General features: G+C 50.2%; 1 protein-coding gene across 1 annotated transcript in view; it reads left to right on the forward strand.

The window, feature by feature from the left end:
• PELI2 (pellino E3 ubiquitin protein ligase family member 2) overlaps positions 1-11545 on the forward strand; it is a 104381-nt gene extending 92836 nt beyond the window's left edge. Inside the window, exons 4-6 of the mRNA XM_077323988.1 lie at positions 340-537; positions 2399-2587; positions 8196-11545. Of these exons, the coding sequence (XP_077180103.1) occupies positions 340-537; positions 2399-2587; positions 8196-8762 (954 nt within the window). The 3' untranslated portion in view covers positions 8763-11545. The remainder of the gene's footprint in view (positions 1-339; positions 538-2398; positions 2588-8195) is intronic.
• Positions 11546-27770: the final 16225 nt, after the last annotated feature.

Here is a 27770-nt window from a genome sequence, read left to right on the forward strand (position 1 = left end):
TTAATGGAACATCAGCTGTAAGGGTGGGGGGAGCAGTGATGCTCAAGTGACCTTGTAAAAAATGGACATCAGGAACGCCTTGAGAGTCCTACGAACATCTAAATTATGCCAGGATCGCTGTAGTGGATGGACTGGATTCGAACAAAAGGTTGGGAGATTGATCTCCTGATGTCTGTGAAATGATTAATTTACTTTGGGAATGAAGGATGGAATTAGACACAAGGTGACTTTATCCTTGTGGAAGACGCAGAGCGTAGAGTTTGCCGATAAGATGTCTTCAGGAATTGCTTCAAAGGGTTAAAAACCTTTCTCTGAGAGGCCTCCTTTTCTCGCTTTCAGGTGGGCCGATCAACAGAGAGTCCCATAGACTTTGTCGTAACGGACACGATTTCCGGCAGCCAGAACAGCGACGAAACGCAAATCACCCAAAGCACCATCTCCCGGTTCGCCTGCCGAATCGTCTGCGATCGGAACGCGCCGTACACGGCCAGAATCTTCGCAGCAGGATTCGACTCGTCAAAAAATATCTTTCTCGGGGTAGGTACGCCCCCTGTCCACTACTGGCTTGGGAGCAAAATGTGTGCCGTATGACAGATATCTTTTTCAGGGGTTCTTAAAGTGAGGTGGATCTGTGGTAGGAATAAATCAGAGGCTGAAAAAGCCAAGGAAGTCAACTGCTTCCTAAATGAAAGCTGTAACTGAAGCAGCCTCAGTGTCAGATTATTGACCTCCATCTCCAGTTTACACTGGATTTACAGTAGTTGCCTCTAGCAGGCATACAGTGAAGTCTTTAAAAAGAAATCATGTCTGTGGGGGTGATGCTCTGGGTCAGTGGTAGGGCCTCCACTCGGCGTACAGAAGGTCCCCGGTTCAATCCCCGGTGTGAGAGGGGATATGATTGCTCACTTTAAGTATTTGAAAGGTTGTCACTTGGGGGAAGGCAGGGAGCAATTCTTGTTGGCAACAGAAGACCTGCAGGAATGGCTTTAAAATACATGTAGAATAGTATTGGCTGGATACCAGTGGGGAGTAGTTCTGCAGTGGAATAAGCTATCTAGAACCATAAACTTGGAAGTCCAATCCCCTGCTCAGTGCAGGTTCAGCCTTATCTTCCTGCCACCTTTTTAAATTCGGACTTGAATTCTCCCAGACAAACCACGCAGTTAGCTTGGTGTAGTGGTTAAGCAGAGGCATCTAATCTGGAGAGCTGGCTTGATTAATCGCTCCTCCCCATGCAGCCAGCTGGGTGACTGTTCAAGGTGTCTGTTGCGGGGAGAGGAAGGGAAGGCGATTGTAAGCCACTTTGTGACTCCTTTGGGTAGTGAAAAGCGGGGTATAAAAACCAATTCTTCTTCAAGTAAAAGTAATTTTGGGATAGCTTAGCCCCCATCTTCTTATAAAAGAGGAAACATGGGTTCTTCCTGTAGCATTCTATCAATCCCTCATCTGTTACTCCAGATTTCCTCATAGAATCATTGAGTTGTGAAGCCCCACAAAGGCCATCTAGTCCACCCCCTGCTCAGTGCAGGATCAGCCTCCAGCATCCAGGAGAAGGATCTGTCCAGCCACTGCTTAAATACCACCAGTGAGGGGGAGCTCCCCACCTCCTTAGGCAGCCCCTTCCACTGCTGGACTAGACTCCTAGAATCCTAGAGTGGGAAGGGGCCATCCAGGCTATCTAGTCCACCCCCTGCTCAATGCAGGATCAGCCTCAAGCATCCAGGAGAAGGATCTGTCCAGCCACTGCTTGAATACCACCAGTGAGGGGGAGCTCCCCACCTCCTTAGGCAGCCCCTTCCACTGCTGGACTAGACTCCTAGAATCCTAGAGTGGGAAGGGGCCATCCAGGCTATCTAGTCCACCCCGTGCTCAATGCAGGATCAGCCTCAGGCATCCAGGATGAGGACCTGTCCAGCCACTGCTTGAAGGCGGCCAGTGAGGGGGAGCTCCCCACCTCCTTAGGCAGCCCCTTCCACTGCTGGGCTAGACTCCTAGAATCCTAGAGTGGGAAGGGGCCATGAAGGCCATCTAGACCCAACCCCTGCTCAATGCAGGATCAGCCTCAAGCATCCAGGAGAAGGATCTGTCCAGCTCCCCACCTCCTTAGGCCGTCAATTCCACAGCTGAATTTATCCGATTTTTATAACCGCCCCTCAAGTGCAAAACCCATTAAAAATGAATTCCATTCGCTGTAGCTGCCAAAGGCTGTCTTAGATCATTTGCCCCAACCAACTTGGCCAAACTTGGCCAGTCAACCCTAACAAATGGCATAGCCAGTAAAAGTCAGTCTCTCTTTGGGGTAGTTTAGAGCTTGGCCATCTTTCCTCGCTGACTTTCTGAGTGCTCCAAAGCTGACGTTTTGGTGTTCTGTTTTTTTTCCCTCCGGTCTGGCATCTAGGAAAAAGCCGCCAAGTGGAAGAATCCCGACGGGCACATGGACGGGTTAACGACCAATGGCGTTCTAGTCATGCATCCCAGAGGGGGGTTCACGGAAGAGTCGAAACCTGGGGTCTGGCGGGAGATCTCCGTCTGCGGCGACGTGTACACTCTCCGCGAGACAAGATCGGCTCAGCAAAGAGGCAAGCTAGTAAGTTTTTATGCATTTATTTATTTTATTTCCATGCCGCCCTTCCCAGTAAGGCCGCTCAGGGCGGCGAAAGTGGGAAATCTGCTTCAAAGTAGCCTCTTTCTCAAGGAAAGGAGTCGGCTTTTTGGTAGTGCGGTTTTCAGTTTGTCGCAGGTTGGGTGTGGTGGTTTAATGTCCCTTCCTGTTCCCCGTAAAAGGCGGGAGAGGAGGAAACTTAGGTTGGACCACAAAACTGAGTGACCTCATCCTCCGCTTAGGCCAGTGGGTCTCAACCTGGGGGTCGGGAACCCTTTAGGGGTCGAATGACCCTTTCATAGGGGTCGCGGCAGGGCGAGCAGCCCTTCCCTCCAAGGGGGTCCCAAAGTGGCCGACATTGCTCCTTTTCTGTTTCATCCACACAACAGCCCTGCAGGGTAGATCAAGACAGAGCGTTCGTCTGTCTGGAGCAGCGGAAAAGAGCGAGATCGGCATGGTGGGGCAAGAGGCAGAACTGAACTGAGAAACCCCAGGGAAAAAGCAATTTATAAGCAATCATGAACAATGGATGTTAACGCCATTGGCCAGTTTGTGAAAGAACACGTGCATAATTTTATGGCTGGGGGTCAGCCCAGCATGAGGAACTGTATTAAAGGGTCGCGGCATTAGGAAGGTGGAGAACCACTGGCTTAGGCAGATAATACTACTTTGTATTCTTCCCAATCGTCTTCACTTGGCTTTGATTGATGGTTGCGATGCCGCCTGCTGTGTGACCTTGTGGTTTCATTTCAACCCTCACTTGTTGCTGAAGGATAGCCTGCCAGAGCTCCTGCAAGTTTCAGAAAAGCTTCCTTTGAACGTGAACCGCATGCAGCACAAAGAAACTGAGGCAATTGCAACCATGAGCGTCACCGAATTTCCGCCTCCTAATGCTCGTTTGCGCCCTGACCGGGACGGCACAGGCCAGTCTGACCCCATCGGACCTTGGAAGCTAAAGCAGGGCCAGCCCTGGTCAGGTCTTGGAATGGCTGCCACCAGGGAAGCCCAGGGTCATGACTTCGAGGCAGGCAGTGGCAAATAGGGTCGGGCATTTCCGCATCCAAAGCGTCCGTCCGTGCCTGAAGCAGACAGTGGTTCGGGAGGGGGGAGCTGCGTGGACCACCTACGGCCGCTTCGGACACTGAAGTGCCCAACCCTTTCAACGTTGCACAGGGCCTGCAAGATGGAGCTCTTCCGCCAGGCTTTTGGTTGAGGCCGGGCAGCAAGGGAGAAGCGCCCCCACCTCACAAATGTGGTGCTTGGATGTGCCATCAGCCGCCCCCTTTTTCCCCCCTCTTCCTTTTAGTGGGGTTATGGAAATTGGGTTGGTTGCATGTACCTGGCCACACTTCTTGTCTTGCTGTGTTGTGATTGGTGTACTGTGTTTTATTGTTCTCGTTACTGTTTTTAGGAGATTGATTTTATGTTGGCTGCAGAGGAGAGGACACGCAGTAATGGGTTTAAACTACAAGTACAATGATATAGGCTAGATATCAGGAAAAAAATTTTCACAGTCAGAGTAGTTCAGCAGTGGAATAGGCTGCCTAAGGAGGTGGGGAGCTCCCCCTGACTGGCAGTCTTCAAGCAAAGGTTGGATACACCCTTTTCTTGGATGCTTTAGGATGCTTAGGGCTGATCCTGCGTTGAGCAGGGGGTTGGACTAGATGGCCTCTATGGCCCCTTCCAACTCTATGATTCTGTGATTCTGATTCTGAGCAGGGGGTTGGACTAGATGGCCTGTATAGCCCCTTCCAACTCTATTATTCTGTGATTCTGATTCTGAGCAGGGGGTTGGACTAGATGGCCTGTACGGCCCCTTCCAACTCTATGATTCTGTGATTCTGATTCTGAGCAGGGGGTTGGACTAGATGGCCTGTACGGCCCCTTCCAACTCTATGATTCTGTGATTCTGATTCTGAGCAGGGGGTTGGACTAGATGGCCTGTACGGCCCCTTCCAACTCTAGGATTCTGTGATTCTGATTCTGAGCAGGGGGTTGGACTAGATGGCCTGTACGGCCCCTTCCAACTCTAGGATTCTGTGATTCTGATTCTGAGCAGGGGGTTGGACTAGATGGCCTGTACGGCCCCTTCCAACTCTATGATTCTGTGATTCTGATTCTGAGCAGGGGGTTGGACTAGATGGCCTGTACGGCCCCTTCCAACTCTAGGATTCTGTGATTCTGATTCTGAGCAGGGGGTTGGACTAGATGGCCTGTACGGCCCCTTCCAACTCTAGGATTCTGTGATTCTGATTCTGAGCAGGGGGTTGGACTAGATGGCCTGTACGGCCCCTTCCAACTCTAGGATTCTGTGATTCTGATTCTGAGCAGGGGGTTGGACTAGATGGCCTGTACGGCCCCTTCCAACTCTAGGATTCTGTGATTCTGATTCTAAGCAGGGGGTTGGACTAGATGGCCTGTACGGCCCCTTCCAACTCTAGGATTCTGATTCTGAGCAGGGGGTTGGACTAGATGGCCTGTACGGCCCCTTCCAACTCTAGGATTCTGTGATTCTGATTCTGAGCAGGGGGTTGGACTAGATGGCCTGTACGGCCCCTTCCAACGCTAGGATTCTGTGATTCTGATTCTGAGCAGGGGGTTGGACTAGATGGCCTGTACGGCCCCTTCCAACTCTAGGATTCTGTGATTCTGATTCTGAGCAGGGGGTTGGACTAGATGGCCTGTACGGCCCCTTCCAACTCTAGGATTCTGTGATTCTGATTCTGAGCAGGGGGTTGGACTAGATGGCCTGTACGGCCCCTTCCAACTCTAGGATTCTGTGATTCTGATTCTGAGCAGGGGGTTGGACTAGATGGCCTGTACGGCCCCTTCCAACTCTAGGATTCTGTGATTCTGATTCTGAGCAGGGGGTTGGACTAGATGGCCTGTACGGCCCCTTCCAACTCTAGGATTCTGTGATTCTGATTCTGAGCAGGGGGTTGGACTAGATGGCCTGTACGGCCCCTTCCAACTCTAGGATTCTGATTCTGAGCAGGGGGTTGGACTAGATGGCCTGTACGGCCCCTTCCAACTCTAGGATTCTGTGATTCTGATTCTGAGCAGGGGGTTGGACTAGATGGCCTGTACGGCCCCTTCCAACGCTAGGATTCTGTGATTCTGATTCTGAGCAGGGGGTTGGACTAGATGGCCTGTACGGCCCCTTCCAACTCTAGGATTCTGTGATTCTGATTCTGAGCAGGGGGTTGGACTAGATGGCCTGTACGGCCCCTTCCAACTCTAGGATTCTGTGATTCTGATTCTGAGCAGGGGGTTGGACTAGATGGCCTGTACGGCCCCTTCCAACTCTAGGATTCTGTGATTCTGATTCTGAGCAGGGGGTTGGACTAGATGGCCTGTACGGCCCCTTCCAACTCTAGGATTCTGTGATTCTGATTCTGAGCAGGGGGTTGGACTAGATGGCCTGTACGGCCCCTTCCAACTCTAGGATTCTGTGATTCTGATTCTGAGCAGGGGGTTGGACTAGATGGCCTGTACGGCCCCTTCCAACTCTAGGATTCTGTGATTCTGATTCTGAGCAGGGGGTTGGACTAGATGGCCTGTACGGCCCCTTCCAACTCTAGGATTCTGTGATTCTGATTCTGAGCAGGGGGTTGGACTAGATGGCCTGTACGGCCCCTTCCAACTCTAGGATTCTGTGATTCTGATTCTGAGCAGGGGGTTGGACTAGATGGCCTGTACGGCCCCTTCCAACTCTAGGATTCTGATTCTGAGCAGGGGGTTGGACTAGATGGCCTGTACGGCCCCTTCCAACTCTAGGATTCTGTGATTCTGATTCTGAGCAGGGGGTTGGACTAGATGGCCTGTACGGCCCCTTCCAACGCTAGGATTCTGTGATTCTGATTCTGAGCAGGGGGTTGGACTAGATGGCCTGTACGGCCCCTTCCAACTCTAGGATTCTGTGATTCTGATTCTGAGCAGGGGGTTGGACTAGATGGCCTGTACGGCCCCTTCCAACTCTAGGATTCTGTGATTCTGATTCTGAGCAGGGGGTTGGACTAGATGGCCTGTACGGCCCCTTCCAACTCTAGGATTCTGTGATTCTGATTCTGAGCAGGGGGTTGGACTAGATGGCCTGTACGGCCCCTTCCAACTCTAGGATTCTGTGATTCTGATTCTGAGCAGGGGGTTGGACTAGATGGCCTGTACGGCCCCTTCCAACTCTAGGATTCTGTGATTCTGATTCTGAGCAGGGGGTTGGACTAGATGGCCTGTACGGCCCCTTCCAACTCTAGGATTCTGTGATTCTGATTCTGAGCAGGGGGTTGGACTAGATGGCCTGTACGGCCCCTTCCAACTCTAGGATTCTGTGATTCTGATTCTGAGCAGGGGGTTGGACTAGATGGCCTGTACGGCCCCTTCCAACTCTAGGATTCTGTGATTCTGATTCTGAGCAGGGGGTTGGACTAGATGGCCTGTACGGCCCCTTCCAACTCTAGGATTCTGTGATTCTGATTCTGAGCAGGGGGTTGGACTAGATGGCCTGTACGGCCCCTTCCAACTCTAGGATTCTGATTCTGAGCAGGGGGTTGGACTAGATGGCCTGTACGGCCCCTTCCAACTCTAGGATTCTGTGATTCTGATTCTGAGCAGGGGGTTGGACTAGATGGCCTGTACGGCCCCTTCCAACTCTAGGATTCTGTGATTCTGATTCTGAGCAGGGGGTTGGACTAGATGGCCTGTACGGCCCCTTCCAACTCTAGGATTCTGTGATTCTGATTCTGAGCAGGGGGTTGGACTAGATGGCCTGTACGGCCCCTTCCAACTCTATGATTCTGTGATTCTGATTCTGAGAAGGGGGTTGGACTAGATGGCCTGTACGGCCCCTTCCAACTCTAGGATTCTGTGATTCTGATTCTGAGCAGGGGGTTGGACTAGATGGCCTGTACGGCCCCTTCCAACTCTAGGATTCTGTGATTCTGATTCTGAGCAGGGGGTTGGACTAGATGGCCTGTACGGCCCCTTCCAACTCTAGGATTCTGTGATTCTGATTCTGAGCAGGGGGTTGGACTAGATGGCCTGTACGGCCCCTTCCAACTCTAGGATTCTATGATTCTGATTCTGAGCAGGGGGTTGGACTAGATGGCCTGTGTGGCCCCTTCCAACTCTAGGATTCTGTGATTCTGATTCTGAGCAGAGGGTTGGACTAGATGGCCTGTACGGCCCCTTCCAACTCTAGGATTCTGTGATTCTGATTCTGAGCAGGGGGTTGGACTAGATGGCCTGTACGGCCCCTTCCAACTCTAGGATTCTGTGATTCTGATTCTGAGCAGGGGGTTGGACTAGATGGCCTGTACGGCCCCTTCCAACTCTAGGATTCTGTGATTCTGATTCTGAGCAGGGGGTTGGACTAGATGGCCTGTGTGGCCCCTTCCAACTCTAGGATTCTGTGATTCTGATTCTGAGCAGGGGGTTGGACTAGATGGCCTGTACGGCCCCTTCCAACTCCAGGATTCTATGTGACCCGCCTCGAGCCTCCGGGGGGAGGCGGGATATAAATTAAACCATGATGATGATAATAATATTAATAATCGTCTGCCCAATCCAATATATTCCGCTTGCCTCTTTCTCCAAGGTAGAAAACGAAACCAACGTCCTGCAAGACGGCTCCCTCATCGACCTGTGCGGCGCCACGCTCCTGTGGCGGACGGCGGACGGCTTGTTCCACACGCCCACGCAGAAACACATCGAGGCCCTGCGGCAGGAGATCAACGCAGCGCGCCCCCAGTGCCCCGTGGGGCTCAACACGCTGGCCTTCCCCAGCATCAACCGCAAGGAAGTGGTGGAAGAAAAGCAGCCCTGGGCCTACCTCAGCTGCGGCCACGTCCACGGCTACCACAACTGGGGCCACCGCAGCGACACGGAGGCCAACGAGCGGGAGTGCCCCATGTGCAGAACTGTCGGCCCCTACGTGCCCCTCTGGCTCGGCTGCGAAGCTGGCTTCTACGTCGACGCCGGTCCCCCGACCTATGCTTTCACCCCCTGCGGGCACGTGTGCTCCGAGAAGTCTGCCAAGTACTGGTCCCAAATCCCGCTGCCCCACGGGACTCACGCCTTCCACGCCGCCTGCCCGTTCTGCGCCACCCAACTCACCGGGGAGCAGAACTGCGTCAAGCTTATTTTTCAGGGTCCGATCGACTGACGCCGTTTCGCGGACAGCGACCGACAAAGCTCGCTTTGTTAACAATTTACTGTGAAGTTTTAAGAGATTTGCCACTAATCTAGATTTTACCTTTTTTTATAGGATTGTTATTAATGAGAGGTTAGGGGGCGGCGACCCCCCGGGGGGGGGGGAGCGGGGTTCCACGGGGTCCACCGATACCAGGAACCAAACTGATATGGGTGCCCCCCCCCCACCTTGGATGGGAGGCGTGTTTGCGATGAGATCTTCTCGCTTCAATTGTAGTATATTTGTAATATTTTTTTCTTAGCGCCCTCGACCAGAAGGAGGTTAAAAAAAAAAAAAATACCGATGTCTTAAATGAATTTTTTAACCTTGGGTTTTTTAACAGAAACGATTTTCTTCTAAACTTTGACAAGGCTTTAAGACGCATATTTTTTCAAACCTAAAAGGAACGTGCGGAATGTAATTTGTCTCTTCGTTTTTTTTTTTTTTTCCCTTCTACTTCTTCTTCTTAATTTGCAATATAATCCACTTGAATAGCTTGTTCTCATGGAGGTTGTTCCCGAACGGGAGGGCCAACCCGGATGAATGTTCCGTTAAATACGCGTGTTTTCAAGAAGCCGCGGGCAAGGAAGGGTCAGCTTCGGGGGCGGGAGCACAAAAATAACGCAAGGAAACCCTGCGGTGTGGTCTGACGCAGCCGTTCAAACAAAAAGACGCAAAATTACTTGAAATTTGGGGAATCGTCCGCGGGCCACTTTCAGTGTTACGTTCTTGTGGCCCCAAAGCTACCCTTGCATGTCACTCCGGTTGCTAAACTTATATGGGAAGGGTTAAAATACGGGTCACTTGGTCCCACAGACATGTTGGACACGTTTCTGGGCGTATGAAGCGGTCATTTGTGAGTTTTGTTTCTGAGGTTTTCCGAAACGGCTCACCTGTCCGCCATTCTCCCTGCTTTTTTTACCGGTTCCGCACATCACAGAATGAGTCCCAGAAAATCCAGACACCCTAATGTTAGACCCTTTTATGCATTCATTGCTGCAAGGAAGGAGCTCCTCGCTGGCAGGGGCTCGTGGGAAGGAGTCCCTCGCTGGCAGGGGCTCATGGACATCTGGAGGGCCGCAGTTTGACTACCCCTGATCTAAAGCAGTGGTCCCCAACCTTTCTGAGGCTGGGGACCGGCAGGGCAACTGCCCCGCCCGCGCATCGTGCATGCGTGGCCGAAATCGCGCATGCGCAGCACTTTCACGCATGCGCAAAAGTGCCACGCATGCGCAAATTTCGGCCGTGCATGCGCGGGTGCGGCCCTGATTCCCTCTCCCTGCCCTCTCGCAGTAAGAAGCTTCCCGGGCCGCAAGCATGCGGCCTGGGAAGTTTTTTACTGCGGGGGGGCGGGGAGAGGGAGCCACGGCCCGGCGCCATGGCCTTCGTGGCCGTGGCTCGCAGGTTGGGGACCACTGATCTAAAGGATTCTCCCACAAACGTGTGCAAAATCACCTTTTTCGTTGAAATCCGGTGGTAGCAAGGCACCGGCCAGTGTTTCTGAGTTTCCGTCTTTTTAATTCCTTTTTACGCCTGTCGACACATCTTCAACAGTGTTCTCTCTCTCTCTCTACCCCGTCCCCCTAAGAAGTTCTTCCTCTCAGCTTGCCCTCCGCAGGGTGTAGTTGCACACGCATGCATCGGAACAGTGGGCAGATGGGAAATGTAGCCGTCACTTCATAAACCCGGTGATTTCAGCAGCTGGGCTGCCCTGCTAGAATCACAGAATCCTCATAGAATTGAAAGGGACCTCCAGGGTCATCGAGTCCAACCCCCCTGCCCACCACAGTGACCCCAATTCCATGCCCAGATGATCCCCCCTCCTCTCCCCCCCCCCCCACAAAAACCCTCAGAATCTCTGGCCAGTCTGATATGGGAGAAATTTGGTGATGGGCATGAAAGAAAGGGCCACAAGAGGCATGCACCGACACAGTCCCTTCTGCCCACCCACTCCCAATCTGCCTAAATTCTTGGGTCTCACATTTGCCCTTTGTTAGTTCCGTCTTAATCATCTGCAGGAATCCTCGTGACTCACTGTATTTCAAGTATTTGGTAGCTGTTTTGAAATCACCGATTAAAACCAAGCTATCTCGGTAAGCTTGCTTCTGCGACACCATACTTTCACGTACGTGCTTGTTTCCCTAGCCGTAATGGAATGGGTTTCTTGGCGTTTCCCCCTGCTTTTTTCTCGCAGCCTGAGTAGAGTCCCGTGGCATTTTGGTCGAAAAAGCGCCCAGCCTCACTGCAAAATACACATGAGTGATTTGTGCACTTTTAAATCCCAGATTAAGTTGGGGGGCGGGGAAGAAATCTTTGCCACTCCATCCTCAAATTAGAAAATTGGGATTTACCGTTTACTTTGACTCAACCCTGTTAGTTTTCCATCTGTGTGAGAAGCATTTTGTATGTTCTTTTTCTGTACATGTCGTATCAGAGGTATTTGGTGAGGAATTTATCCTCCAAGAGAGCCGATCCCAGCGGCTGAGATGTCTCTCTCTCTGCTCTACTCAGTTCCTACTATCTTCGTGCCCTTTGTATAAATATATAATTTATATGATTTTAATATATTGTGTATATACTTGAATTGGCCTGTTCATATTTTGGATGTAATATTGTTTTATAGTTAACCTTTTAAACATTTTTTAAGAAGATGTCCATCGCCCGTTTGAGCGACGGGGCATGGTGTTTTTATCTGCTGCTGTTTAATACAATTTTGCTGTATGAAAGAAAAAAAAAATCAGCATTTTAAATTGAAACACCTTTTACTCCAATGTCTCTTTGAGTTGAAAGCTTTCCCTCGCTCTGGAATTTTGTGTGCAGGTTCCGTCCTCCGTAGCTCGCATTATCCCCTTCCAACGTTCGGAAATGGGGTTGACTGTTTTCAAAACATTGCTTCCTGCTGCCCTTTTAAATTCGGCAGTGCTTGGCCTTGAATTCTCCCAGACAAACCACGTAGTCAGCTTGGTGCAGTGGTTAAGTGGAGGCCTCTAATCTGGAGAGCTGGTTTGATTCATCACTCCTCCCCATGCAGCCAACTGGGTGACCTTGGGCTTATCACAGTTCTCTCATAGCTCCCTGCCCACCTACCTCACAAGGTGTCTGTTGCGGGGAGGGAGAGAGGAAGGGAAGGCAATTGTAAGCCACTTTGTGACTCCTTTGGGTAGTGAAAAGTGGGGTATATAAAAACAAATTCTTCTTCAAGTAAAAGTAATTTTGGGATAGCTGTCTTAAGATGCCCAAGCTTAGCCCCCATCTTCTTATAGGAGAGGAAGCATGGGTCCTTCCTGTAGCATTCTATCAGTCCCCTCATCTGTTACTCCAGATTTCCTCATAGAATCATAGAGTTGGAAGGACACACAAAGGCCATCTAGTCCACCCCCTGCTCAGTGCCGGATCAGCCTCAAGCATCCAGGAGAAGGATCTGTCCAGCCGCTGCTTGAAGACCACCAGTGAAGGGGAGCTCCCCACCTCCTTAGGCAGCCCCTTTCACTGCTGAACTAGACTCCTAGAATGGGAAGGGGCCATAGAGGCCATCTAGTCCCACCCCCTGCTCATTGCAGCATCAGCCTCAAGGATCCAGGATAAGGATCTGTCCAGCCACTACTTGAACACCACCAACGAGGAGAAGCTCACCACCAGCTTGGTGTAGGAGCACCAACTCTTAATCTGGTGAGCTGGGTTTGATCCCCCACTCCCCCACATACAGCCAGGTGGGTGGTATTGGGCTCACCATAGCCTTGATAAAGCTGTTCTGACCAAGCAGTAATATCGAGTCTCTCTCAGCCTCCCCTCCCTCACAGGGTGTCTGTTATGTGGAGAGGAAAGGGAAGGTGACTGGAAGCCGCTTTGAGACTCCTTTGGGTAGAGAAAAGTGGCATATAAGAACCAACTCTTCTTCTTCAGTAATCTCAGGGCTCTCTCAGCCTCCCATCCCTCACAGGGTGCCTGTTGTGGGGAGAGGAAAGGGAAGGCGACTGTAAGCTCCTTTAAGACTCCTTCGGGTAGAGAAAAGTGGCTTATAAGAACCAACTCTTCTTCAGTGATATCAGGGCTCTCTCAGCCTCCCATCCCTCACAGGGTGCCTGTTGTGGGGAGAGGAACGGGAAGGCCATTGTCAGCCACTTTGCCACTCCTGGTAGAGAAAAGCAACATATAAGTACCAACTCTTCATCTTCCTGATATCTAGGGGGTGCCATTCTATAAGTAATTTAAACCCATTACTGCAGGTCCTCTCCTCTGCTGCCCACAGGAACCTTCCCCTTCCCACCTCCAAGGGACCACCTTTAAGATACTTCAAGAGAGCCTTCCTGTCCCCTCTCGCCCTCCTCTTCTCCAGGCTGCACCTTCCCTGGTCCCTCCGCCTTGCCTCACAGGGTCTCCCTTTAGGGCTCCTCAGTGTAGTGCTTGTGGACACCACAGCCCTGTTGTCCCTTTTCCTGGCTCCCTCCAAATTTTTTTAGGAAGCGGACTGGGCCAAGGTGGGCCTTTCTTCCAGAAGGGTCTCTGGGTGGCCACTGGAGACTTGATCGGCTCTGCAGCAATTGCTTTGCCCGCAGCTGCCCCCACAGCACTGAGGGGAAACGGCGGCGGCCATTTTGCGTCCGAATTCCCAAATTGCCCCCAGGTTGGAAAATTTGGAGACCCCTTTTGTTTTCAAAGATTTCAAAGCGGGCCTGAGGGGAACTCGGTGTCTCCCTTGCTTCATGTGAGGTGTTTGGCTTCATGCTTGCCAAAAATGATCGGACCCTCTTCTCCGCTTGAGACTTTGCGGAAGAAACCGGAAACGACAGCGTCAGAACAGGCTGCAACAATGTCATGTTTTTTGACAAAAGCAATTCACGGCCCTCTTAAAACAGGGGTAGTCAAACTGCGGCCCTCCAGATGTCCATGGACTACAATTCCCATAAGCCCCTGCCAGCAGCCGCTGGCAGGGGCTCATGGGAATTGTAGTCCATGGACATCTGGAGGGCCGCAGTTTGACTACCCCGTTTTAAAACTTCAAATGGTTCAGCCTGCCAAAAGAACTTCATACCTAATTTTCCCCCCCTCCATGCGCTGCATAGCTGAAGGCCGGTTTTTTCCCGTAGACATTAGACCAGGGGTTTTGATGGCTCTGGAAAGGTTTTGCAAATGAGTGAGAGTTAATTATTTTTTTATATTTTTAAAAACTTGTTAAAACGTTTATCTAAAGCAGGGGTAGTCAAACTGCGGCCCTCCAGATGTCCATGGACTACAATTCCCAGGAGCCCCTGCCAGCATTCGCTGGCAGGGGCTCCTGGGAATTGTAGTCCATGGACATCTGGAGGGCCGCAGTTTGACTACCCCTGATCTAAAGCATGCTGCGGGCCCCGCTGCCTCATCGAGCTCTGAGGTAAAGAGCGGCAGCCATCTTGTGTACTCTGGTTCAGAGCGCAGGACCATCACACGAGCCTCGAAATACCGCTCCAAGGCCAGGGATTTTGGTACCAACTGTTTTCCATGAGAGATGGGTCCTGTATCGGCCCCTTTGGCCTAGATCTTTCAGGGCGAACGCAGCAAAAGAGAGTTAGGTTTTTATACCCCGCTTTTTCCTGTCCAAAGCAGCTTATAAGGACCTTTCCCTTCCTCTCTCCACAACAGACACCCTGTGAGGTGGGCAGGGCTGAGGGAGCATTTCCGCTCCAGATAGGGGAAGGAAAGTGTCAGTCTGCCACCAGACTCCTAGGGTCTACATCAAGGTTTATAAGTCACGCCAGCCTCTCTCAAGTTCTTTACCATCGAGAAACCCCCCGAAAAAATCTTCCAGGCTTCAATAGCCCCCCAGAAGTGGTGTGATCATGCAAAATATGGTCAGGAATCACAGCTGTGGCTTTTCCCTTTCCCACTCCATTGGCCATTTTGGGAGGGGGTGGGTGGGTCACCGTATATGGTCATATCACTCCATAAATGTTTAACCCATTTTAAAAATTATAAAAAAATTAATTAATTCCTGCCCATTCAGGGAACCCTTCCAGGGCCATCAAGAAATCCTAGGGCAGTGGTTCTCAACCTGGGAGTTGGGACCCCTTTGGGGGTCGAACGACCCTTTCACAGGGGTTGCGGCAGGGCAAGCAGCTTGGCCAGGGGGGTGCCATCTACACAACAGCCTTGCGGGGTAGATTGAGATAGAGCGTTCGTCTGTCTGGAGCAGCGGAAAAGAGTGAGATCGGCCTGGTGGGACAACAGGCAGAACTGAATGGAGAAACCCTGGAAAAAAAAACAATTTATATACAATCATGAACAATGGATCTTCACACCATGGGTCAGTTTTGGTGTAATTACTGTGAAAGAACCCTTGCCTGATTTTATGGTTGGGGGTCACCACAACATGAGGTATTATGTTTTTTCATAAAGTATTAAAGGATCGCGGCATTAGGAAGGTTGAGAACCACTGTACCTAGGGTTTCGTGAAAACCTGGTTGAGAAAGCCTGTGTTACCCAAAGCAGAAGTTCAATCTGGGGTTATGACCCACTTGGTGAGGACTGCTTCTACCAACATGGCCTTTGCTGAATATACATCAGTAGAAGAGGATATGCAAGGTGGCCAGTTGGTCCTCTAGTTCCACCTTTGTAAGACGATATAAAATGAAAACACACAAGATAGTGCATTTGGAAGAAGAACCCTACAGTGCATCCTAACTCCTGAACATGATGACCCACTTGGAAAATGAAAACACTTCTTTGGGAGGTCCCAGCAAGACGTCCTCCGCCTAAGAGGGAGACTGGACCATTGGATCCTCACCATGAAGGGGCCTTCTTTTCTGAGGTAAGGAGGACATCTTGTCTTTTCCAAAGTCATTGTTCAAGCTGGATACAAGCTGCTTTTTTCCGTGTATATATATGGTTTGCTTTACTTATTGGATTCTTTCTGGTTACCTATTACTGTTCTTTAGTGTTCTATTACATTGAGAGCGAGGTGTGAAATATTTAACTGCTTTTCAGAGCTACCAGAACTGAGAAGTCAGGTAGGTCTCACAACACAGAGAGGATGAGGTCAGAACTTGTTCCTGTCTCCCTGGAAGGATCACCCCACCAAAATGTCCTCATAGAATCATAGAGTAAGAAGAGACCTCCGGGTCATCTAATCCAACCCCCTGCAGAAAGCAGGAAATTCACAATGAACTACTGACCACAGAGACCCCAATTTCTCCCAATTCGGAATCCCTGGCCAGTAGAAGAAGAAGAGTTGGTTCTTATATGCTGCTTCTCCCTACCCGAAGGAGGCTCAAAGCGGCTTCCAATCTCCTTCCCTTTCCTCTCCCCACAACAGACACCCTGTGAGGGAGGGGAGGCTGAGAGAACCCTGATATTACTGCTTGGTCAGAACAGCTTTATCAGTGCCGTGGCGAGCCCAAGGTCACCCAGCTGGTTGCATGTGGGGGAGTGCAGAATCGAACCTGGCATGCCAGATTAGAAGTCTGCACTCCTAACCACTACACCAAACTGACTCTCCACCACTACACCAGTCTGGCCTGCAGGAAATTCAGCTTCTGACCCCAAAGTGGCAATGGGCATGCAAGAAAGGGCCACAAGAGCCAAGCACTACCCACTCAGAATCAGCCTAAGTTCACAGAATCAGCCTCTCCAGTCAGATGGCTATCTAGCCTCTGCTTAAAAACTTCCAAAGAAGGAGGACCCACCACCTCAGCAGAGAAAGGCCCTTTAGGGTGTGTATCATAGAATCACAGAATCATAGAGTTGGAAGGGGCCACACAGGCCATCTAGTCCAACCCCCTGCTCAGAATCAGAATCACAGAATCATAGAGTTGGAAGGGGCTACACAGGCCATCTAGTCCAACCCCCTGCTCAGAATCAGAATCACAGAATCATAGAGTTGGAAGGGGCCATACAGGCCATCTAGTCCAACCCTCTGCTCAGAATCAGAATCACAGAATCATAGAGTTGGAAGGGGCCATACAGGCCATCTAGTCCAACCCTCTGCTCAGAATCAGAATCACAGAATCATAGAGTTGGAAGGGGCCATACAGGCCATCTAGTCCAACCCTCTGCTCAGAATCAGAATCACAGAATCATAGAGTTGGAAGGGGCCGTACAGGCCATCTAGTCCAACCCTCTGCTCAGAATCAGAATCACAGAATCATAGAGTTGGAAGGGGCCATACAGGCCATCTAGTCCAACCCCCTGCTCAGAATCAGAATCACAGAATCATAGAGTTGGAAGGGGCCATACAGGCCATCTAGTCCAACCCCCTGCTCAGAATCAGAATCATAGAATCATAGAGTTGGAAGGGGCCATACAGGCCATCTAGTCCAACCCCCTGCTCAACACAGGATCACTCCAAATCATCCTAAAGCATCCAAGAAAAGTGTGTATCCAGCCTTTGCTTGAAGACTGCCAGTATCCAAACGGTCTGTTTTAGGCAGCGTCATGCCACCGAACCGACACATTTTCTCACTACTTCCTGCCCTTGAACTCTGCTCTGTAGTTAGCAAATGCATTTGAATCCAGTAATGTGCATTGATTCTGTCTGTTGTTAATCATGACATGATGGGACCTTAATGCCTTGGGGCAGCTTGACACAGACGGCCGACTGAGTTGGGAAATTGCAAGTTTCCAATGTAGTACAAGCAAATTGCAATGCAAAAACAACAACAAAACAAAACACAAAAGGAAGGCATTTTTAGCTATAATGTGTAGTTTTACATTTAACCTTTTCTATCAGAATGCCTTGCAGTTTCCCCCCCATTAAACCACTGGTAGAACAATTGGAATCTAGAGTAGCGATCCCCAATCTGTGGGCCGCAGACCACCTGTAGTCCGTCAACTAATTGGAGGTGGGCCGCGAAGGACGCCTTCTCCCCCCCCCCGCCCCTTTACTTCATCCCCCCTGGCCCTTTACAACACACTTTGGGTGTCCTTGTCTCCCATCACTCCCAGAGGGGACTATCTCGTTTCAGAGAAACAAGATCAGGGTTCCCATTGATTTGTCATTGTCATGAGTTAAAATTCCCATGAAAATAAAATGTTCCTTCTGTTCATTGTTGTGGCGTGTCTGTATCTTATTTTGAAGGGAGGTTTAAACATTACCATGGCGATCAGAGAGCGTTAGGGCAGTGGTTGAGAGTAGAGGAGTAAACTACCCCCCCCCCACCAGGCCTCAGTAAAATTGTCAAGCGTTGAGTGGTCCCCGGTGATAAAAAGGTTGGGGACCACTGATCTAGAGCATTTTGACATTCGCTGTTTCGCGATTCAAAACATGATAGTAGTATTGTTCCTGGTTCTGTATAACCTTATGTGGGGCTTTCTCAACCCTGAAGTTTCTTGACAGCCCTGGAAGGCTTTCCTGAATAGGTGGGAGTTGAATGAATGAATGAATGAATGAATGAATGAATGAATGAATGAATGAATAATATGACCATATATGGCCATGTTGACATGCCCCAAAATGGCCACTGATGGGCCTGGAGGGTGTGGGAAGGGAAGGGGCCCCGGGTGGACATGTACACAGTTATGATCCTCAACCATATTCTGCAGGATCATACCACTTCTGGTATCTCTTGACACCTGAAGAATGTTTCAGGGGTTTCTCCATGGTCAAAAAAAACTTGAGGAAGGCTGGTCTAAATTCATCTTCTGATCTTCCAGAGCCAGAGTGTGATCTGGGAGCCTCTTTTTGACGGGGAAAGCCCAGTAGATTGCATCACTGGCCCCACCCAGAGCCTGGCGGAAGAGCTCCGTCTTGCAGGCCCTGCGGAATTGTGCCAGTTCTGGCAGGGCCCGTTTATGTTCCAGGGGCTCGTTCTACCCGGTGGGGACCAGGATGGAAAATGTCCCGGCCCTGGTTGAGGCCAGATGTACCTGCATGGGTCCAGGGATCACCAGCTGGTTGGTATTAGTAGAGCCTTTACTCCTATGAAGTTTTCTCGGCTTGAACAGGCAGAGCGTTTAGGTCTGTTCCTCTGATCAAATTCCACCATTTCTTTTGGCTAGAGATCAGCTAAGACTGCATGTGGTCTCTCTCTCTCTCTCTCTCTCTCTCTCTCTCTCTCTCTCTGAGGTGACCCCATGCTGCGTTAAGCTGCCAATCACTTCTATTAATAGGATTATTAGGCAAAATGCTCAATAATACCCCAAAGAGATCAAACAGGGAGCACCGAGGGGGGAAATTTAGACTCGCTTGCTTGGCTGTTTAAATTTCCACAAATCTGTGAGAAAAAAGCAACGTGAATCAGAGGCAAGAGAGGGTTTCCTCAGGGGAGGGAACAAAGCCACCTACCCAACCACACCTTTGCATGAAGCTTTGCTGAGTCAGATCCCAGGCCCATCAAGGTGAGTATTGTCTATTCCCATCACCACCTACCGGATAATTTCACCTGGAGACGACGGGGATTGAACTTGGGACTTTCTGTATACCAGGGTCTCAGGCAGAGGTCCTTCATATCCCCACTGCCTGGAGATCTCCTGGAATTACAACTGATCTCCAGATGGCAGGGAGCTGTTCCCCTGGAGAAAATGGCTACTTTTGGAGGGTGGGCATTACTTCTCCACTGGGGTTCCCAAATCTCCAATTCACTGAGGAGTTTTGCCTCTCCAGCTAGGGTTGTGATCCTCAAGTTTGGGTCTGGAGATCCCCCAGAGTTACGACGAATGTCCAAGTGACAGAGAAAGTCCCCGGGAGGGAAATGACTGCTTTGAGCTCTATGACATTCTGCTCTGTGGTGGTCCCTTCCCTTCTCAAACCCTTCCCGGGACCGAAACCTAAATATCCTGTAATTTCCCAGCTCATAGTTGGCAACTTTAAAGTCAGTGACTAAGGAGGTGGGGAGCTCCCCCTCACTGTCAGTCTTCAAGCAGCGGCTGGACAGATCCTTCTCCTGGATGCTTGAGGCTAATCCTGCCCTGAGCAGGGGGTGGACTAGATGGCCTGCATGGCCCCTTCCCACTCTAGGATTCTCGGAGTCTAGTTCAGTAGTGGAAGGGGCTGCCTAAGGAGGTGGGGAGCTCCCCTTCACTGGCGGTCTTCAAGCAGGGGCTGGACAGATCCTCCTCCTGGATGCTTGAGGCTGATCCTGCACTGAGCAGGGGGTGGGACTAGATGGTCTGTATGGCTCCTTCCAACTCTATGGTTCTATGACTCTATGACCCAGTCCTGATCGATCTGTCTATAGCCCATCCATGCTTAGAAGAAGAAGAAGAAGAAGAAGAAGAAGAAGAAGAAGAAGAAGAAGAAGAAGAAGAAGAAGAAGAAGAGTTGGTTGTTATATGCCGCTTTTCCCTACCCGAAGGGGGCTCAAAGCTGTTTACAGTCGCCTTCCCTTTCCTCTCCCCACAACAGACACCCTGTCCGCACTCCTAACCACTACACCAAACTGACTCTCATTTGAAAATGGATAACATCTGGCTGTCTGGGGGAAAGAAACAAAATTTTGGCCTTTATTAGAAAGACTCTCCAAGTCAAGGAAACATCATCCTGTGTATTTGTTATTGGCTGTTCTTCTTGGGGAACCTTTTGTCTGGAGAGAGCAAATATATTCTGCTTTTACAGGGAAAGGGGGGGAAAGAAGGGTCACGGCTGTTTGCAACGCGTTTGTGATTTACACATCTGAAAAAGTTTCGGAAAATAAGCCTGCTCTGACATCTCTACGTAGAAAGAGTCTTGAGGAATGTGGAAAGGCACCAAGGGAGTTGCCGTGTTCAGATGGATGCATTTTATTAACATTGTAGGTTGGATTCCTTTTCCCAGAGAAAGGCTCTGTGTGGGACGCAGATCAAATTCTTCAGTCTTGTTATATTTGCGGTTTGAAAATGGGCTGCAGATGGGAAACGGTGGGCTCAGACCGGGTTTGAGGCAATGAGGGAGGGGATCTTGGAGGCAGGACCGACCGAAGCTTGTGAGAACTTCCGAGATAAAATAAACATTAAAACCCCCATAAATAATATATCATAATAATATTTATATTTTTTCTGCCGTCCTCTTTTATATGGTTCATTTGGTTTGTGATGTTTTTATGTCTGGGGTTTTAATGGGGTTTTTTAATGGGGTTTTATTCAGACTAATGGAACCCGCCATGAGCTACTGGGAACGGCGGACAATAAATCTAAGTAGACTAATAATTAATAATAATAATAATATAATTAAAAGATTATGTTAATTGTCTATGGCGCTGAGAGTTCAGTGCTGTTAACCACTACACCACACTGGCTCTTCTGGAGCACTGGGTGAAGCAAGGGGGTCAGGGGCTTAAACCCCACCAGGGGTGTCTGATATGGAAATGCAGGTGGAGAAATAACATGGAATGAGTGGATGCTATCAAGGAAGCCGTGGCCCTCAATTTGTTAATTTATAGGGTCGCCATCAGTTGGGAGCAATCACATAGCATTTACAATGGTCAGAGGATGGGTGTCGTAAGCAAAGGGATTCAGATATATGGCCTGGAGATGGCCCAAAGTTACGAGCAATCTCCAAAACACACCAATCATCTCCCCCAAGGAGAATTGCTGCTTTGCTGAGCTGAATGCTCCCTTGATTTGCTCAGGCAAGGTACTGCACACACAAAAACAAAACTACCTTCTTATATTGCAAGCGATGTCATGTACACTGTAAACATGTGACTTCCAGAGGCATGGAAGGGAGGCGTGGCCAACTGGCATCACTTCCAGGGTTACTTGAAGCCTATTTCAGGGGTTCCTCCACAGTCCAAAGGTTGAAAAAGGCTGCCCTAGATGCTAAACTGAGACTGTCATACTTAGTGCCTATCATCAGAAGACAAGACTCATTGGGAGAGATGACATGTCTGGGAAGAATTGGAGGCAGCAGGAGATGGATTGAGTTTACCGGCCCGTCCTCTATTTGCAAAACCCAAACAAGGCAATGAACCATCAAGCGTTTTGGAGGTCATTCAGTCATGGGGTCGCCTTCAGTTGGATGTTATTTGATGGCCCTTAACACGCACACATGCGCGTACACATGCAGCATGGTTTCAATTATCGCCTGTGGTGCTGCCACCTGTCATGTTCACCAGGTACCAGCTGACTGCTGGGCCTTGCTGAAGCGTGAAGGGCAAGGCCTCCTAGTGGAAGGCAAGCTGGACGCTTCCGTGGCCAAGCTATACCGTAGCTTCTCGAGGTTTTGTTGAGAGAGGGAAGGAAATCCTTAGCCATCAGTCTTTCCCCCATGTGTGTATTTTGTCAACGTGTTGGGGGTAGGATGGCAAGACCCCATGTGCCTTGCAGCTCCTCATAGAATCATAGAATCCTAGAGTTGGAAGGGACCTCCTGAGACATCTAGTCCAACCCCCTGCTCAATGCAGGATCAGCCCAAAGCATCCTAAAGCATCCAAGAAAAGTGTGCATCCAACCTTTGCTTGAAGACTGCCAGTGAGGGGGAGCTCACCGCCTCCTTAGGCAGCCTATTCCACTGCTGAACTACTCTGACTGTGAAAAACTTTTTCCTGATATCTAGCCTATATCGTTGTACTTGTATCGTTGTACTGCGTGTCCTCTCCTCTGCAGCCAGCAGAAACAGCATCTTGCCCTCCTCCAAGTGACAACCTTTCAAATACTTAAAGAGGGCTATCATGTCCCCTCTCAACCTCCTTTTCTCCAGGCTGAACATTCCCAAGTCCCTCAACCTATCTTCATAGAGCTTGGTCCCTTGGCCCCAGATCATCCTTATCATAGAATCATAGAATCCCCCCTCCCTTCTGTCCCGAATTCTGTCAGCTTGCTCAAAAGCAGAGGGACAGACATGACGAGGTAGCAGCTGCAGTAACCCAGACTGGCCCATTCCCCTCAGAACTTGGAAGTGAAGCATGAAGAGAGCTTCAGGGAGGAGCTGTGGGGGTCTGAGGTCAAATAGTTAGGTTTGAGCCCAATTGGGCCTTACAGGTTAACAAGAGTTATGGGAGAGGATGAAAACGATTAGCTGTTTTTTTTTATAACCTGCTTTTCACTCCGCAAAAGAGTAGCTTACAATCGCCTTCTCTTTCTGTCCCCACAACAGATACTCTGTGAGGTAAGTAAGGTGGAGAGAGCTCTGAGAGAACTGTGAATGGCCCAAGGTCACCCAACAGGCCTCATGTGCCTCAAAGTGGCTTACAAGGGAAGGTGACTGAGCCTTCGGGGAGGGCGGTATATAAATGTGAAAAATAAATAAATAATAAAAATACTTTCTCTTCCTCTCCCCAAAACGGACACCCTGTGAGGCAGGTGGGGCTGAGAGAGCTCTGAGAGAACTCTGACCCAAGGTCCCCCAACAGGCCTCCTGTGCCTCGAAGTGGCTTCCCTTCAAAGTGCCTTCCCTTCCTCTCCCCACGACAGACACCCTGCGAGGTAGGAAAGGCTGAGAGAGCTCTGGGAGAACTGTATCTGACCTGGCTAGCTGCATGTGGAGGACTGGGGAATCAGGCCTGGTTATCCAGATGAGAGTTCACTGCTGTTAACCACTACACCACACTGGCTCTTCTGGAGCACTAATTGGGTGAAGCAAGGGGGTCAGGGGCTTAAACCCCACCAGGGGTGTCTGAGATGGAAATGCAGGTGGAGAAATGCAGGTGAATCTAGCCGGGTTCTGTCCAGAAGTGGGAACCCCTCTGGATCTGACCCAGTGGCACTATTGCCCTTCTGATCGTGGGTCTACCTTGACGGAAATTCTGCTTTTGGTCACCATGGCTTTATTTTGTGCTTAATAAAAAAAGATCTTCATCAATCTATGGATGATTTATCTTTTCGCAGACCCGAGCACGGCTCCGGTATTTTGATTCGTCTTCACTTTGTCCTCCGGTTCTTATCACTGCGAGAACCGTCCTAAATTGCTCCCCGCTAGACGGAGTCTTTATTAGCCATTTTTTATGGTGGCTAAACTGGCCAGATGTTTGCTTAATAGCTTACTTAACGGCGTCCCGTCCCTGAACAGCCTGGGTGACGGATGAAGCTGTCAATTTTCACTGCAGCCAAAGAGGGGCCTGGGGGTCTCTGGACCATCGGCACAATAAATCAAAGGCTTGAAAACCGGCAGGTGAGCAAAGGGGAGATCCTCATTAAACAACTTGCATGCCCGGTCATTGCAGGAGGGGTTTAAGAATATGCGGGGCTGAAGCACCAGCTTACAATCGCCTTCTCTTTCCTCTCCCCACAATAGACAACTGGCAGCCACTTTGAGACTCCTTCGGGTAGAGAAAAGCGACATATAAGAACCAACTTTTCTTCTTCTTCAGTAATCTCAGGGCTCTCTCAGCCTCACCCACCTCACAGGGTTTCTGTTGTGGGGAGAGGAAAGGGAAGGCGATTGGAAGTCGCTTTAAGACTTTGGGTAGAGAAAAGCGGCATATAAGAACCAACTCTTCGCCTTCTCTTTCCCTTCCTCTCCCCCAACAGCCATGTGGAAGAGCAGGGAATCAAACCCAGCTCACCAGAATGGCCCAATTGTCTGCTCTCCACCACTTCCACTTGGCCGCTGTGTAAATGAAAATAGACTTTATGAAGAAGCCTAAAGTCTGAGCTTTTAGGGCTGCCAACCTTCCCCAGAGAGAATAGAAGCGTTGTCTCTGGTTCAACTCTTCCGGTATGATGAGATGTTTTCTGTAGAAGGGAATATTTCCTGAAAAGAGCTTTAATCGGTAGCTATTCAAAGCTTATTTTGGAAGGATTTCTGGCAAGATTCTTGGGCCAGAATAAACTATTTAAGAATCTATATTCTTTCCTACTGTTTGCCTCTCATGAGGTTTTCTTGAGTTACATTACCATGTGGCCAGTCTATCTCTCCTTCTAACCTCCAGGTGGGGCCTGGAGATCTCCAGGAATGACAACTTACGTATGGACTACGCATATCAGTTTCTCTGGAAACAAGGGCTGCTTTGGAGGGTGAATTCTATGGTGCTATAGCCTGCTGAAGAGCCTCTTGTGGCGCAGAGTGATAAGGCAGCCGTCTGAAAGCTTTGCCCATGAGGCTGGGAGTTCAATCCCAGCAGCCGGCTCAAGGTTGACTCAGCCTTCCATCCTTCCGAGGTCGGTAAAATGAGTACCCAGCTTGCTTGCTGGGGGGTAAACGGTCATGACTGGGGAAGGCACTGGCAAACCACCCCGTATTGAGTCTGCCATGAAAACGCTGGAGGGCGTCACCCCAAGGGTCAGACATGACTCGGTGCTTGCACAGGGGATACCTTTACCTTTACCTTATAGCCTGCTGAAGAGCCTCTTGTGGCGCAGCAGACATGCAGTGGTAAGGCAGCAGACATGCAGTCTGAAAGCTCTGCCCATGAGGCTGGAAGTTCAATCCCAGCAGCCGGCTCAAGGATGACTCAGCCTTCCATCCTTCCGAGGTCGGTAAAATGAGGACCCAGCTTGCTGGGGGGTAAAACGGTAATGACTGGGGAAGGCACTGGCAAACCACCCCGTATTGAGTCTGCCATGAAAACGCTAGAGGGCCTCACCCAAAGGGTCAGATATGACTTGGTGCATGCACAGGGGATACCTTTACCTTTATACCCTGCTGAGGTCCTTCCCCACTCCAAAATCTGTCCCCCCACCAATCGCTGCCTCAAATATTGAGGAATTTTCCCAGCTGGAACCGGCAACTAGGAGTGTGCAATCTGGCTTATGCCAAGCCAACAACCACAATCGCCTGGAATCAGGGCTGATTCGGGTCTTTGTTTTGTTTTGTTCTTTTGCATCTCCTTCGCCGAACCGCAATTCGGGAGTCGCATTGCTAAACCAAAACCGATTTGGCTTTCTACTCCGGTGATTCGGGTTTCTTGAAAGGGTGGAAAGCCTCCAAGCCAGTCCAGCGATCTATTTTGCTGTCCTCCCTTTGGAAGATGGGGAAAGTCAAAGGGAGCACTGAAGAGGCTGCCTGCCAGCTAAACGTAACAGTCGGGGGGGAAATGGGCGTACACAGTGATAAACAGTCGAAAAAAGGCAAAACCGTGTAGGCAAAAGAGACAGAATGGAAATCAGCTGCTCCAGCTGTTCTGCATTTTCTTCATCAGTATTCACAGGGACAACAGAGATTATACAGAATCAATTCTTCATGCTCCGCGTCTCTTGGGAACCTGACCAGGCAAACTGCTCTTTGTGGAAACTATAAGCTGCTTTGAGACTCCCTCGGGTAGTAAAAAGCGTGCTACAAAAATCCAGCTCTTCTTCTTACACTGGAAGATGCTACAGCTTAACCAGGCTCAGAAGGGTCTACCCTAATTATCATCCATTCTCCAGGATCTCTAGGGTTGCTAGCTTTTGGTTCGGGGAATACCTGGAGATTTGGGGAGGCAGAACCTCAGGATGGCAGGATTTGGGGAGACGAGGGGCTCCAGTGGGAAATAGTGCTTGAGAACTCACCTTCACAAGCCGCCATTTTCTCTGGGTGAGCTTATCTCAGGAGGAGATCTCCAGGCATCACCTGGAGTTTGGCCGCTGGAAGGATTCCAGACACAGTGGAGCGTCATTCTCACCCTTGCTCCCCAACAGCTGTACTTGGGAGCCGATTGACTCTGTAACCTCCTCCGTCTGTAATACAGCAGGTTGCTCGCGGCCCCAGCATGCAATCCCCTTCCCTCCCTTGGCTCTCGCCGCCGTGCTGGCCCTCCCCGCAAAGTTGGCCTACAGCCCATTCACAAACCATAAAATTATTCCCTTGAGAGGCTGAAGAATCTCGCTTCGGCCTTAATAGCTCTCTCTCTCTCCCCCCCCCCGCCTTTTCTCCCTTATCGCCATGGCTTCCCAATTCTTTATGTCTCGAATAAATATTTTCAGCAATAAAAAAAGGAGGCGGAAAGAATATTAATTGGACGCGGAGACGTTGGAGAGAGATTGGTGTGACTTTGGCCGCCTCCGGGCAGTGACCTACAAGCCGGGGTGGGTGGGTGGGTGAGGGTGGCGCTGGGAGCTTTTGGGCTGCTTGCTGATGTAGATGCACTGGGGATGGATGCCAGTTTCCAGGTGAGGCCTGGAGAAGTCCTGGATTGACCACTGACTTTGGGGCTACAAGAGATTATGTCCCTGGAGAAAAAGGCTGCTTGGGAGGGGAGACTCCAGGGTGTCATATCCCAGTGAGCTCCCTCCCTGCCCCGAATTCTGCCCCTCCTCAAGCTCCACCCCCAATTCTTCAGGAATCTCTGAGGCTGGGATTGTGAGTGAGCTGAGCTTGAATTGCTGGGGGAAATAGATAGAATTGCAGAGTTGGAAGGAATCTCCAAGGTCATCTAGTTCAACCCCCTGCAGAATGCAGAAAATTCACAACTACTTGTCCACCCACAGTGGCCTGAATATCATGTCCAGATGATGCCCCCCCCCCAAAAAAAAAAAACCCAGAATCCCTGGCCAGTCTGGCCTGGAGGAAATTCACCTCTTGACCCCAAAGTATTGATCAGCATTTCCCTAGGTATGCAAGAAAGGATCACACAAGCCAAGCACTGGAACAATCCCTTCTGCCCACCCACTCACAACCTGCCTAAGTTCACAGAATCTGCCTCTCCTTCAGATGGCCATCCAGCCTCTGCTTAAAAACTTCCCAAGATGGAGAACCCACCACCGCCCAAGGAACCTTGTAACACTGAGGAACTGCTCTCACTGTCAGGAACTTCTTCCGGAGGTTTAGACGGAATTTAGAATCATAGAATCCTAGATTTGGAAGGGACCTCCTGGGTCATCTAGTCCAAACCCCTGCACTATGTAGGACACTCCCAACCCTCTCGCTCATCCACTGTCACCCGCCACCCCCTTGAACCTTCACAGAATCAGCCTCTCCAGCCTCTGTTTAAAGATTTCCAAAGATGGAGAACCCACCACCTCCCGAGGAAGCCTGCTCCACTGAGGAACCACTCTGACTGTCAGGAACTTCTTCCGGATGTTTAGACGGAACTTCTATTGAATTAATTTCATCCCATTGTTCTGGTCCGACTCTCTGGGGCAACAGAAAACAACTCTGCTCCATCCTTTATGTGACAGCCCTTCAAGGACTTGAAAGATCCTGGCGTTTCCTGCGGTCGGCAGAGTTCGGGGATCACA

This window comes from Paroedura picta, chromosome 2, assembly GCF_049243985.1.
Source record: "Paroedura picta isolate Pp20150507F chromosome 2, Ppicta_v3.0, whole genome shotgun sequence".
Taxonomy (NCBI): Eukaryota; Metazoa; Chordata; class Lepidosauria; order Squamata; family Gekkonidae; genus Paroedura; species Paroedura picta.